At 43.9% G+C, this 15,683-nt stretch overlaps 1 protein-coding gene across 1 annotated transcript in view; it reads right to left on the minus strand.

Moving 5' to 3' along the window:
• Positions 1 to 2,655: 2,655 nt before the first annotated feature.
• LOC137536909 (zinc finger protein 585A-like) overlaps positions 2,656 to 15,683 on the minus strand; it is a 46,044-nt gene continuing 33,016 nt past the window's right edge. Inside the window, exons 8-13 of the mRNA XM_068259087.1 lie at positions 10,392 to 10,508; positions 10,138 to 10,272; positions 8,420 to 8,498; positions 7,837 to 7,928; positions 7,364 to 7,733; positions 2,656 to 5,701 (exon numbers count right to left, since the gene is read on the minus strand). Of these exons, the coding sequence (XP_068115188.1) occupies positions 4,359 to 5,701; positions 7,364 to 7,733; positions 7,837 to 7,928; positions 8,420 to 8,498; positions 10,138 to 10,272; positions 10,392 to 10,508 (2,136 nt within the window). The 3' untranslated portion in view covers positions 2,656 to 4,358. The remainder of the gene's footprint in view (positions 5,702 to 7,363; positions 7,734 to 7,836; positions 7,929 to 8,419; positions 8,499 to 10,137; positions 10,273 to 10,391; positions 10,509 to 15,683) is intronic.

The following is a 15,683-nucleotide window of genomic DNA, read 5'->3' on the forward strand; positions in this document are numbered from 1 at the left end:
GAATGGTTCAGACCTCATGATGTCTGATTTATGAAAGCAATGCTTTAAAGGCTGGTTCCTTTACTGAGTTGGCGATCATGTAGGTGTAGGCTTTTGAGACCCTGACCAATTTCTATATCCTGAAAAATTTGCATTTCATTAACTGATTTGGGACAGTGTGCAGTTAAAACGCTGACACATTTGTGGCTGCCTCAGCCTGATGTGGCGAGTTTTAATGCTGCATGCTCTTGTGCACGGGAAGCAATTGTTCATCCCCACCAGCACAAAACTCAGCTGGCTAAAGACAGCTGAGCTCCGTAACTCGGTCAATAGCCAATTTCATTGTCCCCTGATCACTGTGAGCCAATCACAGTGATCGGGACGTAAAAAAATGAAAAAAGCTCAGGTCCTTACGGGGCCAGAGCCTATCAGTCCGGAACAGGTTAATCTACTGTACATACAGCTTGCTCACTACCCCACCTTGTGTCTCCTACTCTTCCCCTGAAGGGGACACCATGCAACTTTCCTTTCATATTGACCAATAATTTCCAGCATGTTCAGATTCCTTTCTCAATCAGTAACAGTTCGGACATGCTGGAAATTATTGATCTGTCGATCTGACAGGAAATTTGTATGGTATGTAGAAGCCTTCAGATTGAAAGCTTGCAAGGGCAGGGCTCACGCCTCCATTGTTTCTTGAAACCGCTGTTTGTGTATTGTGGAACATTTTGGACTGCCATTCTTGTGTTGAACTTCCTTTTGTCTTCTTTGTTTCATGCACATATGTCTTGTATTTACAGTATACTGTACAGCACTATAGAAGATGATAGTGCTGTACAGTATAACACAATAATAATGACAGGGGCACGGTAATATAACCCATTTAATAATATTAAAAGTGAGCATTGAAACTGTGCTGTAGATGTAATTAAGCTGATGTTTGCAAAAAAAAAAAAAAAAAAAAAAAAAAGGAAGATAAGTCCAGTGTTTTATTAATTCACGTGTTTATTGTCTTACAGTTTACCATATGGAAAAAAAAACCTGTTACTACATTCGAGTGTTAGAAAACATCACAAAATAGTTATGCAATCAGCTTACTACAAAGGGTTCGGCGACAGACAGTCTTATAAAGTAAAAATGTAATTATATATTAGATATGCATCTATCAACTAATGGGACTAGTCAAAACCACTTAAATTAGTATTAGCATTTATCTCTGCCCTGTGTAGGTCTTTATATGTTTTCACTGTCTGGAGGGGTTGAAGTTAATGAGGGCAATAAAGGGTGTGGCAGGTGGTGATGGGAATTATTTAGGGGAACTGGAGTAGGGCCGAGGACATAGGAGAGCCAGGGGGAGGGGGTTATAGGCGGTGGGTGGGGTTGATTTGCATCACTTTGTTCTTACAAGAACATACATGCAGGCTAACATCTGCATCAGAGCTACTTGTCACAATATAATGTCATGAGATTTGGGTGTAATTTACAAACCACCTTCCTCTCTAGTGTACGGTCCACTCACTGCTCATCTCTCGCAAAGGGGAGGTGGGGGAGAACAGTCAGTTTTATTAAAATATAGAATAATGTAACCGCAACCTTAGATACTCCTCTAGTAAAAGCATTCCATATCTCAAAAGGACAAACAGACAAGAACAAGGAAGGAATCTTAAGGATCTTTAAGAGCTAAGTCCACTTCTGACTGAAATGAAAAGCAGAAACCACTCTTGGTGTTATCAAATTCGGTTAAGCACGATATTTTCAAAAAATGATGATTTTATAACTCTTGTATCACTGACAGGCTATCCTCCGAGGATCAGATCCCCGCCCACAGCTACAGCCAATCACAGTACATACAAAAACAGGCTGTCCCCTGGGGATCAGATCACTGGCCACAGCTGGAGTCAATCACACTACATACAAAGACAGGCTTTCCCCTGAGGATCAGATCCCTGCCCGCAGCTAGAGCCAAACACAGTACATACAGAGACAGGCTGTCCCCCGAGGATCAGATCCCTGGAGCCAATCAGTACATACAGAGACAGGCTGTCCCTGAGGATCAGATCCCTGGAGCCAATCGCAGCACATACAGACACAGGCTGCCCCCGAAGGATCAGATCCGTGCCCACAGCCAGAGCCAATCACACTACATACAGAGACAAATCCATTTAGCTATAGCGCAAGTCTACAAATCCTCTACACAGACTGTGCTTGCAAGAGCACCTGTATGTGATTCAAGAAGCTTTAAAGCGAACTTTAAGTCAAGTGAAAAAAATGAGATTTACTTACCTGGAGCTTCCCTCAGCCCCCAGCAGCTGATCGGTGCCCTCGCAGCTCCGCTCCAATGTCCCAGGACCCGCCGGCGAGCACTTCCGGTTTGCCCGTCACTGGCTGACAGGCATGGGAACGCGAGTGATTCTTCGCGTTCCCAGCCTGTATATCGCCCCCTATGCTGCTATTGCGGCCAGGAGGCCTCCTGGCCGCAATAGCAGCATAGGGGGCGATATACAGGCTGGGAACGCGAAGAATCACTCGCGTTCCCATGCCTGTCGGCCGGTGACGGGCAAACCGGAAGTGCTCGCCGGCGGGTCCTGGGACATCGGAGCAGAGCTGCGAGGGCACCGATCAGCTGCTGGGGGCTGAGGGAAGCTCCAGGTAAGTAAATCTAATTTTTTTCACTTGACTTAAGGTTCGCTTTAACACTGTAGCAATGACTATAAGGCACTATAGGGTTGATTGAAGCTACGGTGCTAAAGCAGTGCAGGTTATTGACCGCAGAGCGAGGTAAAAATCTCTAGTGCATGCTATGCTACCATAGCGTGCGCTGCTAACTTACACGCGCTCCATTAACTTAACGGGTACTCCTCTGAACCTGCCCTGAGCCCCGGCGGGTCCAGTGGCTTCAAAGGATGAGATTCCTTCACTTGACCGGCAGCCTATTGGGCCAATCAAAGTGCAGGAATCTCATCCTTTGAAGCCACTGGACCAGCCAGAGATCAGGGCGGGTTCAGTGGAGCGTGCGTAAGTTAGCAGTGCACGCTAAGCTGCACTACTGCAGCATAGCGCAGCTTAATGAATCAACCCCTATAAGATATTTTGAAATACAGTGGAGAATTACACAGCACACATTATTTTTCCTTTATCAAATTCAATAAACATCTTCCTTTTTGAGTCAATAAAAAGTCCCTCTTGCCTCAAATTTGGAGCACACCAGTTTAGACATGGTGCATTATTTGGATTATTTAAAGAGGAGCTGTTAGGTATAAGGTCTCAGAGAAAAAAAAAACACATATATCAGTAGCTAAATATTGGCTGTACTTACATTACATATGCATTTCACTGTCCATGTTTGGATTTCACAGAATTTGTATCTAGTATTTGCAGAGAATGATGCTCCTAACAGCTCATGGCAGGTTCCATGTTTGTCTGTCTCATATGAAGCCAATTGTGATGTAATATCCTCCCTCCTTCCTGATGATTCGATCAGGATCAAAGATCCTAATGGTTCATGATCCAGACAACACTATTGTGCAGTGAATATTAATTAGCCATGTGGCTAGGAACAATAGCGACTCATGCAGTACACTCTAACGGAACATGTGCCCTGTGATTTTTCAGTGCTGTGAGTTCTGGGCTGCATTACAAGCTGCTGTAACATGAGCCTGTAACTTCTCACTGTGAAAGCAGCCTTAGGGCGTGATAGGGAAATGAAGGGGGAGGACCCAAGGTAGTGCAGAGTGGGGAGAAGAAGCAGCCCCAGAATGCTTTGCAGTATGTTATGCGGCCTGCAGCCTCCTTAGGAACTTGGGAATAACCAGCCTTGCTGTTCAGCAAGCATCAAAGTAAGAGAGATTTTTATCTTCAGTATTGCCTTTTTGGCTTCCTTCTAAACTGTTTAACACAGGAGAATAGAGGTTTAAATTAGCTTTTGCAGCCTGACAGTTACTCTTTAAGACCAAAGACATTGTGAATAGGTCTGCGTGAGATCTCTAAAGTAAGTCAGAGTGGGCCTGGTGCATTAGCTAGTGGCAATATTTCCATTACTACCGGCAGTACCGCGAGTAACGCTATTAGCACCCATGGTACTCGAGTAGCATAAACGTTGCTATGGTAACGAGCATTACTAACGCTACTAGAGTACCACGGATTGTGCTTATAGCGGAACTCACAGTACACACTGCTGGTAGTAACTGTAATATTGCCATGTGGGGATACACCAATATTACTGCACTTTTGTGCATCGACCCCACACAAATTATGGATGCTATTATTTCAAATGCTCAGGACTTCAATTCTCTACAGAGTCAATTCTATCAAGTACAGTGAGCCGTGACTTGTTTTCAAAGTATGGACTTTGATGTACACAAGAAAAATAATAGGATTCTTCACCTGTGAGTCCTTTCATGTTTGCGGAGGTACGATTTGCATGTAAAAGATTTCCCACACTCAAAACAAGAATAAGGCTTCTCGCCAGTATGAGATCTCTCGTGGATAACAAGATGGGGTTTCTGCCTAAAACTTTTCCCACAGTCAGGACAACAATAGGGTTTCTCACCGGTGTGAGTTCTGCAATGTATGAAAAGTTCTGACTTCCGTCCAAAGCATTTCCCACACTCGGGACACGAATGAGGAGTGTCACCTAGGTGAAGTTTTTCATGCGTGCGAAGGGAAAAATTAAATGAAAAGCATTTTCCGCACTTCGTACAAGAATATGGTTTCTGCACCGCATGAGAACTCTTGTGCCTGACAAGACTTGATTTCTGCCCAAAACTTTTCCCACACTCAGAACATGAATATGGTTTTTCACCTGTGTGAATTCTCTGATGCATGACAAGCTCTGAATTGTGCTTGAAACATTTCCCACACTCAGTACAAATACAGGATCCCTCAGCCCCATGAGTCCTTTGATGTACGACAAGCTGGGAAATCCGACCAAAACATTTGCCACACTCAGGACAAGAATAGGGCTTCCCGTCTGTGTGCGATTTCTCATGTAAAGCAAGCTGTGATTTATGTATAAAACATTTCCCACACTCATGACATAAATATGACTTTTCCCCTTTATGTGATATATTATGTCTGCCAAGATCTGATTTACGCACAAAACATTTCCCACACTCAGAACATGAATACGGTTTCTCACCTGTGTGAAATCTCTCATGGACAACGAGCTGTGATTTGCATACAAAACTTTTCCCACACTCTGGACAAGAATACGGCTTCTCACCTGTGTGAGATCTCTTGTGTACAACAAGATGTGATCTACGCCTAAAGCATTTCCCACACTCAGTACATGAATACGGCTTCTCACCTGTGTGAGATCTGAGATGTACGGTAAGCTGAGATTTCTGTACAAACCATTTACCACACTCTTTACAAGAATGCAGCTTCACTGCTGTCTGTGAGCAACGATGTATGCTAAGATAATCTTTCCTTTGGAACATTTCCCCACAGTCAGAGCAGGAAAATGGCTTCTCTCCCGAGTGAGTTGCTTGATGTCTGACAAGGAATGACATCTGATTAAAACATTTCCCACACTCAGAACAGGTAAATGTCTTCCCCAGCTGGGATTCAGCATGTGGCCCCCCAGAGTTGGGGGGATAGGGAAAGCTTGGTGTATTGGAGCTTCCTTCAGGCAAATCTTGCATGGTGACATCATCTTTCGTTGCACAGTATGGGGATACAGAGAGATGAGTCACTGAGGGGTGCCTGGTGCTGTGACTCTGCGCTGCAAATAGAAAACATCATTATAGCCTGCTAAAGTAACAATAGTAAGACTCATATAGAACTGCAGAAGGTTAGAACTACATCTACAGTAATTTGTGATACAGTTATTTACAAATTTATTAATTTCTGTCCTCCCATCCAACATAGAATACTACTGGCAGGAACTGGAGCTGCTATTGGGGAGGAGGGAGGAAGGGGAAGGACCTTAGAATCTGAAGCTATCAGGGTTGAATGTGGGAAGACATCTGTTAAGTCCCATACACACACGCTCGACTGCCCTCATTACAAAAAGAGCAATCCCTGATGGTTACTGACGAATGAACGGCATCATAGCATGTTTGAATTCAGGGATGGCACAACGACAGTCACCGAACGGATCATTAGCGGAAAGCGTGAAAATGTGAAAATGAGGTCTTGGAATGCGTAATTAGCTAAATATAAGGAGCTTGAATTAAGCCATTGTTTGTCATTGAATGAGATGAGCAACGAACAGCAATTATCATCCTAAAGGCCTGTACCCACTTTGTGACTTTTGCAATGATTTTCCAGAATTTTTGGGGGGATGCGAGAGGATGTTTCCATGATCTTGTGATGTGGGTATTGGCGCACGATTACATGAACGTTGCTTAGTCGCACAGCGATAACACCCATCATGGCAGATTGGAAGATCCCTGACAACTCCTGGGCAAAGTACCATGATCGCTTGAAGTCTCATTTGCGCCTGTGGTGTAACGACGTGTGATGTTGTGTATACTCGCTGGCCGGAAGATGTATCGGGGAGCACTCATCGTCAAGGAGACGTCGCTGGATCCATCTTCCTGCATCACAAGGTGAGTGTAGCTTCACTGATCCGCCAAGACTAATCAGTCATCATGGACGATAATGGCTGTCACATACCAGGGTTGGGACACTTTATTTAAAGAGAACCCAAGGTAGGCAGATGGGGGGCAGATTGGACACCGAGGCATGTTCTCTGGCTCATAACATGCCTCTGTGTCCCTACACTGTTGCTCTCTGCCCCCCCCCCCCCCCCGCCTTGCTATAGCCCCCCGAGATTTGCGACAATATTTGTCGCTATCTCGGAGGTAAACACAGGGAGATGGATTCCCTGCTCAAAACAGAGTTCCTGCAGAGTTTCAGATATATTACCGCAACAGATATATGGCAGATTTGATAAAAAATTATACATATATGGCCAATTATATAATGCAGAGTCAACCCTACTCCAACCAATCCGTGTACAGTAATGTACAGTGACTATTATCAGCTTATTTCAGGGTACTAACACTAGGTCACCCCCTACTGTGACCAATCTGTGACAGTAATGTACAGTGACCATTACCAGCTTATTACAGGCTGGTAACCCTAAGTCACCCCCTACTTAACGTACAGTGACCATTATCAGTTTATTACAGGCTGGTAACATTAGGTCACCCCCTACTGTGACCAATCTGTGACAGTAATGTACAGTGACCATTACCAGCTTATTACAGGCTGGTAACCCTAAGTCACCCCCTACTTAACGTACAGTGACCATTATCAGTTTATTACAGGCGGGTAACATTAGGTCACCCCCTACTGTGACCAATCTGTGTACAGTAGTGTACAGTGACCACTATTAGCTATAATATTTGAATACTGTATTTGGATTTTTTTTACTCACCAATGCTAATGTTTGTAAAAGTGTCTTCCTCCTCAGATGCACTCATCATGTCACTCTCTTCCATAGCTCGCTGATCACCCCTCACATACATCTCTTCTTCTTCTTCCTCCTCTTTAATTGTCCTTATTATGTCACTCTTCTCCATAAACTGCTGATCACCTGTCACATTTGTTTCTTCTTCTTCCTCTTTAATTGTCTTCATCTCAATACCCTTTATAGACTGCTGATCACCTATCACACACGTCTCTTCCTCTTCCTGTTTAACTGTCCTCATGTCATACTCCTTTATAGACTGCTGATCAGCCCCCACATATGTTTCTTCTTCTTCCTCCTTAACCACAACTTTTTTTACATGCGTTAGCTCTCCACCCTAAGTGCACAAAATATGACCAAATGTAAAATCTGAACACCAAACGGAGTATACACAATAGAAAATAGCATCACACCCTCAGGTGACCCTCAGTTCTATCTACCTGATTATGGTGGGCAGGATCTTCCTGTGGACAGTCTTTATAATTAAGAGGACCTGTACATCTCTCTGGTGGGTTTCTATTACTCGATCCATCTGTAGGAAACACACAAAGTGACTGAATAAATGGTTTATATGGGCTGGATTCACTAATGTTAGCACTCTGAAGCATCGCGACTTAAATGAGCTCACACGCCCTAATCTTAGCGCAACCTAATTACAGAGCAGGTACATTACACATGCTACAGACAGCAAAGCATGCGCTCCTTAGCAATGGCCACTCATTGTGAAACCCTGCGCGATACTTCACTAGCGCAGCCGCCACTATTTTAACGTAGTAGTGGCCGTCACTATCACGTAGGACTTGCTACGGAGCACACGCTACGCTGTCTGTAGCATGGGTAATGTTCCCACTCTGTAATTAGGTTGCGCTGATAAGAATAGGGCGTGTAAGCTCATTTAAGTCACGCTGCTTCACAGCGCTAACATTAGTTAATCAAGGCCTGTGTTTATCAGATGATGGGGAATCTAGGTGGACCCTCTGTACTGCTCTCTCCTTTTTACAAGAAATTAAAATCTCCTCTTACCCGATGATGTGAGGGGCGGCTGATTGTCTATCTTGGCATCCTTGTAAAAGTCCTTTTGTCCTTCTAAATACTGCCACTCCTGCATGATGAGATATAAATGGTGACAATGTGACACTTTATAAGAACCTGGCCCAGACATATGTGTCTACATGCAAAAAGGGTGCCCGGAAATTTGGGCACCTAAAATAGCCATTAGTAGAATATTGATAAATTTATCGATATTGTACTATGTTGCAGTGCAAATTACAATAGTAAAATATTGGTAAATCATATTATTTTACTGCAGCTAATCCTAACTCTATTCTCACACAGAACCTGCCCTCTACTAACCCAAAAAACTCCCCCTCCAATGTCTAACCCTAACAACCCCTGCTCCGATGCCTAACCCTAATGACCTCCCCTCTGGTGCCTAATCCTAACCACCCCCCTACGATGCCTAACCCTAATCATCCCCCCTCCGATACCTAACCCTAACAACCCCTCCTCCGATGCCTAACCCTAATTACCTTCCCTCTGATACCTAATCCTAACCATCCCCCCTCTGATGCTTAACCACCCCCCTCCAGTGCCTAATCCTAACCACCAACCCTTCGATGCCTAACCCAAACCACCCACCCCTCTGATGCCTAACCACCCCCCCCCCCCCAATACCTAACTCAAACTACCACCACCTCTGATGTTTAACCTTAACCATCACCCCCCTCCGATGCTTAACCCTAATCACCTCCCCTCTGATGCCTAACCACCAGCCCTCCGATGCCTAAACCAAACCACCTCTGATGCCTAACTCAAACTACCACCCCATCGATGTTTAACCTTAACCACCCCCTCCCTCCAATGCCTAACCACCACCTGTCCGATGCCTAAACCTAACCACCCACCCCTCTGATGCCAAACCACCTCCCCCACCCCATGCCTAACTCAAACTACCACCCCCTCTGATGTTTAATCTTAACCACCCCCCTTCAATGCCCAATCCCAACCCCCTGCCCCATTCCTAACCCTAACCACCCCCCTCCAATGCCTAACCCTAACCACTCCTACTCTGATGCATAACTCTAACAACCACTAAATGCCTAACCTTAACCACCACACACACACACACTAACACACCAAGCCACAAACTCAAATAAATGCAAAATATTGGGTCCCGATATAAGCGCCCATACTAACATCGGCTAATGCGGGAACTATATAGCCTCTGGCGCCCTAATTCCCCCCGTTAGCCGACATTAGTAGGGCTGCCTATAACGGCAGCCAAACTTCTGTGGCAATCCAGCACAAAATGTTCTGCCTCTGACATACACAGCTTGGTTTGGTAATTTTTTTTGGGACTGGACAATATTGGAGACCATAAATAAGTAATAATAAGTAGTTACCATAAGCTTACCTGATCAGGAATTTTTTCAGAAAATTGCTGTACTGCAAGGACATTTTCATTGTTACTATTTACTGTACTGAAGGATTACTTCAGTACAGTACAGTACTATCTTAGGTGAAGATTTAAGAATTTCCCTATCCTATTTAATAGCTGGTAGTATGTAGTGTACCCAGGCCAGGTATGTAAGAATACGTATGTTCTGCAAAATATCTAGTGAATTGTTAATTTAAAAAAAAAAAAGGTCCCAAGATACAGTAACTGTAATGCTGTGATTAACTATGCAGACACATCTATTGCTTTTACTGGGTAATGTACCATAATTCCCAGCACTGCTCACCTCTTTCATCAGTAGCTCCATCATCTTCCTGGTGACTTCCAGAATTTTTTGCTTGTTGTTTCTCCCATATATCAGGGAGTGAGGCGCAGACACCGTGATGGTCACATGATCACCAGATTTCACCAGCGGAAAACTCTGCATGAAAAGACCAACAATAATAGCATGTGACCTCTCAGAATCCTCTTCATCTCTCTGGACAGGGGTGTCAATAGACAGAAGAGTGATGTCATATGACCTCCCAGAATCCTCCTCACCTCTCCAGTCAGCAGGCAGATGATCTCCAGGGTGAGATTGAAGATCTTCTCAGTCATGTGACTACAATCTTCGTCCATTGTCAAAGTGGCCATGTAATATGTACAGGGCACTCCTCTCTGTAGACAGATAGACACTGGTAATTATCTGGACAGTGATGAATAATGTCTGAAAGGCACAGTGTTGAAGTGATTAGCGCTCTTACCTTAAAGGGGACCTGAATTCAAAACAGCATAATAACCTTTAAAGAAAAAAAACATTTCTTTGTTACAGCTAATACAAATACTGCAATAAATCCGCAGTGTGTCTACTTCCTGCTTTCACGGTAGCAGACATATTGTTAACATCCTGTGTTTACAAATTAGCTGCTCTGCTGAGGCAGCCAGCTGACACAGCTGAGAGATCAAACTGAACTTGTGATTAGTCACAGATGAGAGGGAATAAGAGAGACTAAGCTCTCTAAATACATACAGGTTGCATTTCATTTCTCTCTGTTTCCCTTCTGTCCTGTGCAAGAGTTCTTGTCCACTTTAAGCCCCGTACACATGCTAGATGACACTCGGCTGAGGTGGCCGATAACAACCACCTTTGTAGAGAATCCAGTGGGTGTACAACAGCCCCTGACCATCCTCAGCTGTTCAGCCAGTGAGTCGCCTGTAGGACTGATTCAGCCGAATGATGATCAAGGGCATTGTTCTCTCTGCTCACCCCACCCACCATGTGATGTCACACACTCACCGTGCCTTGGCTCTCCCCCCCCCCCCACACACACACACACACATAGCATCAAAATACATCTCTACAGTGTGGGCTCTGCAGTGTTGCCCGAGGGATCGAATACCGACCCTGCCATGCAACATGACTCATACGTGTGTAGGAGGCTTCACAGTACTAGAGTCCCGGGTTCACATCCTGGCCAGAACACTGTCTGCATGCAGTTTGTATGTGCTCCACTAGGGACAGTATGGTTTACTCCCACAACCTAAAACACTATTATAAGATTATGGCCATGGTAGGGATTCGATTGTGAGCTCCTCTGAAAACATTCAGTGCCATATAAACTGTTGCAGAAGATGTCAGCGCTATATAAGTACATAATAATATGGCTGGACATTGGGATATGGCTATGGTAGGGATTAGAGTGTGAGCTCATCTGAGCATAGTCAGGGCCATGTCTATGTACAGTACTCTGTGAAGTGCTACAAAATGTATCAGTAATATGGTAGAGGAGGAAACCAACACAGACACTCCATACAAACTCTGTGCAGATAGTGTCTTGGCTGGGTTATGAACTGGGAATCTGACCACTATGCCACCGTGCTGCCCACCATGCTTTCCTGATGGTAGTTTCTGTTCCCAGAAGAGCAGCGCTTCCTTGGGTGCTAACATTTCCCAATCCCTTGTTAACTGATACACGGGCTGGTGGGACAAGCTCTGCATCTTCGGGGAGTTGATTTATAAGACACACACCTCAGTTATCTCCTAGGAGATAATTTTCATCTTAAATTTTCAGCATTTTACAATTGAAAAAGTACTGAAAAGTTGGTGATAAAGTGGTGGGTTAAAGGGCATTTTATGACAAGTTGTGAAAATATCACCAAGGAGAAAACTCAGGAGAAAAAGTGAATTGCATATGGGCCCTTATCAATAAAATGGCATTTAAACCACAAACAAGCAAAAACGACTCTAAATAATTTTGGCAGTACTTTTTCATCTACTTTTTGATACTTTTTCATTTGCAAAGTGCTACAAAGTTATTCCGCAGAGAAGATGAAAAAAATATCCCCAAGGAAAAAACTCAGGAGAAAAAGTTAATTGCATATAGGCCATTGTTTGGTGTGGGAGGTACATAGAATACCTCCTTGTCTTTGGAGCAGCCCTGCAGAGGAGATTCGGAATTATGTGTCTTGTTGGAACGACAATGAACTGAATTTGAAATCCTCCTTTAATACACATCATAGCTCTATTGATTATCTGGATGTCACTCTTCAGGGAGACCCGGTGACAGGTGTCATCAGTACAAAGACTTTCTGCAAAGACTGTAGTGGTGCCACCACTCTGCAGGCCCCATCATGTCATGGCCCTTACATAGTACGGAACAAACCAGTGGGAGAGTTCCTTCCAGCCTCTTGCAAGTGTTCTAATCCCACAGACCTAACAAAGGAATTTGATTTTATTACACATCACCTTAGTTCACAGAGACCTCCCCATCGCCGAGCAGGTGACCCATCGTCCGCAGTCCAGGATTGCTGGGGCTGCCGGACCCCCTCCACCACGGGTCGCCCGGGGGCCCAGAGACCAAGACACCAGCACGGGCGACACCCTCCACGTGCAGAGGAGGCCTAACCGCAGTGGCTCCCCCAGTCACTATGGGAATGGCCACGCCACCACCGCGTCCCACTGCCCCGGCCCCACGTCCACCACTGCTGCCCAGCAAAGGTGCCCCCCTGGCTCCACATTGTGTCTGCACCCTCATTACCCAGCCTGTGTGGACTTGAAATCAGGAGCGCTACTCCTCGGGCAACCTGGTCCAAGTGAACTCTGCTGTCCGCCTCCATCATGATGCCCCTTAGCTTTCTCTCTACTTTCGTGTACAATCGGTAGCACCTGTCTTGTTGGGAGCATGTTGCTGTGTAGTGTCCAGTGCAGAAAATGGCAGCGCTCATATCAGCTCTCAGGCTGCTCCTCCAGTCCCACTCTTTTCTGTTCCTGCTATCAGTGTATGCTTTGATATGCTTGTATTACGTTAACTGTATGTGTATGCTGTTATGCTCTCTGTTTTGCTTCGTATGTTTGCTTTTTATTGTTTATATGTATGTACCATGCTTAACTGTATGCGATAATGTACTCTGCTTAATTGTACACACAAGCTGTAATGTTGTCCTATGTATGCTTGTCCCATGTCTTTGTACGACCCTGTATGCGTCAAAACCAATTCCAGGTACAATCCACCGTTGTACTTGGCGATAATAAATTCTGATTCTGTTATACTGTTGGAGCAATAGAACGGAGAAAAGATATAGCATTCTACAGACCTTGAGCACAACTCCTACAACCAAAAGCTCGAGATAAATCAGGCTCTGCCCTGTCCACCTTTGTGACCTCATATTGTCAGGAATATAGTTCTGTGGTTAAGATCATAATCAAGTTTTACCAGAGTTGGACAATAAGTTGCAGAATAATATGGTAGGAAATTAAACTGTGGCAGGGATTAGATTGTGAGCTCCTTTAAGGACAGTCAACAGACAAGACTGTGTACTCTGTAAAGTGCTGCAGAAGATGTCAGTGCTATATAAATACATAATAATAATAATAATAATAATAATAATAATAATAATAATAATAATAATATGGTAGAAAATTAGCCTATGACTGTTGTAGGGATTAGATTTGTAGCTTCTCTGAGGATAGTCAGCGACATGCCTATGTACTCTGTAAAATGCCACAGAAGATGTCAGTGCTATATAAATACATAATAATAATATGGTAGTACATCAGCCTATAACTATGGTAGAATTAGAGTGTGAGCTCCTCTGAGGACAGCCAGCGGATTTGACTATGTACTATGTAAAGTGCAGCAGAAGATGTCAGTACTATATAAATACAAAAATAATATTATGGTAGTAAATTAGACTTTGTCCTCAGAGGAGCTCAGCTCACAATCCAATCCCTGTCAAAGTCTAATTTACTACCATAATATTATTTTTGTATGTATATAGTACTGACATCTTCTGCTGCACTTTACATAGTACATAGTCATATCCGCTGGCTGTCCTCAGAGGAGCTCAGCTCACAATCCAATCCCTGTCAGTCAGTGACATGACTGTGTACTGAGTAATGCAGAAGAGGTCAGCACTATATAAATACATAAAAACACTGTTTTTGCTAGTGATGGAGCAACACTGGAATAAATATCATACTTTTAACTCTAAACTGTCAATGCCAGCAATTCCTCCCCTAGGTGTAGGAGAAGCTGGTGGTGATGGGAGGACAAAGGGATGTCACTGGAGAGAATATAATGTAATAGTATAATGAACCCATGTGCTGCTTGTTCCAGCAATGTGTCCCCCATGTGTAGCAGCACCTGCCGGTGTTGGGGGGCACACGAGGGTGGTGGGGGGGGGATCACTGGGGGAATTATAATTTAATATTACCTTCTCTGTTTCCAGTCGAAGTAATGTCTCCTCTAAGCTGTTCTGACATCACTTCCTGGCTGTTTGTTCCATGTCGCCACCTGGTGGCCATGACTTAACCTGCAGCAGGCTTTTCTCATGACAGGATCAAACTTGGCACAAAGTGAACATGATGAGCCGAGCCTCAAGCTGTACTCAAGCTGGATAATTTGCATCTCAATGACCATTTCTAGTCAGGATGGAGGAGGATGGGCCACTTCATTCTGACCTGTCCGAGATCCCATAATGCTACAGCCTTTACCCCAAAATAAGAACTTTTTTTTTAATTATTATTTTTTCTTCAAAAGATGTGTGAGAGCTTATTTTCAGGAGATGTCTTATTTTTCCATCAACCACAATCTGCATGTTTTTCTTGAACAGTAAAAAATCAACATCTAACAAAATATAGTCGTGTCATCATGTTCTGGACCATCAACATAACTCTAAACCCAGAATTCCGTCTTTCATGACTTGTGATTTTTATTTTTATTTTTATGAATCTGTAATGCGAGTAGCTCCGATACCTCCATGGGCGGGACTTAGCACTCTCCTCTCCACTCTCCTTATGCTGGGAATACACGTTTCGTTTTTGCCTTCGTTTTAGCCTTCGATTCGTTCGGTAAACGAATCGAGTGTTGAAAACGTATGTGAAAATAGTCATAATCTCATTATAGTTTCGATTAATAGACCCCAAAAACGAACGACTAGTGATCGAACATGTTTGATATTATCTCTCTTTATCCATCTAATGTTGGGGGGCACACGAGGGTGTGCCCCCCAACTGGTTGGTAGGCTTGATGGCTGTTCAGATCGATTATATATTCGTTTATATTCGTTGATGGCTGTTCAGATCGATTATATATTCGTTTATGCCGTCCGTCCCTGTACTACATTTCGTTTCTTTGCAGCCTTCGATCATTGGAAAAACGAAACCATCAGAATCGAAAAAAAAAACCAAACCGTGGATGGTGATATTAACCGTTCGGTCGATTATTTCGGGATCGAAAAGGACAAAAGGCACAATCGAAACGAAGGTTTAAACGAAGGCAAAAACGAAACGTGTATTCCCAGCATTAGTTTTGCATTTAGACAGTCCACTCTGATCTGCACTACAAGTGAATG

This window comes from Hyperolius riggenbachi, chromosome 10 (genome assembly GCF_040937935.1).
Source record: "Hyperolius riggenbachi isolate aHypRig1 chromosome 10, aHypRig1.pri, whole genome shotgun sequence".
Lineage (NCBI taxonomy): Eukaryota > Metazoa > Chordata > Amphibia > Anura > Hyperoliidae > Hyperolius > Hyperolius riggenbachi.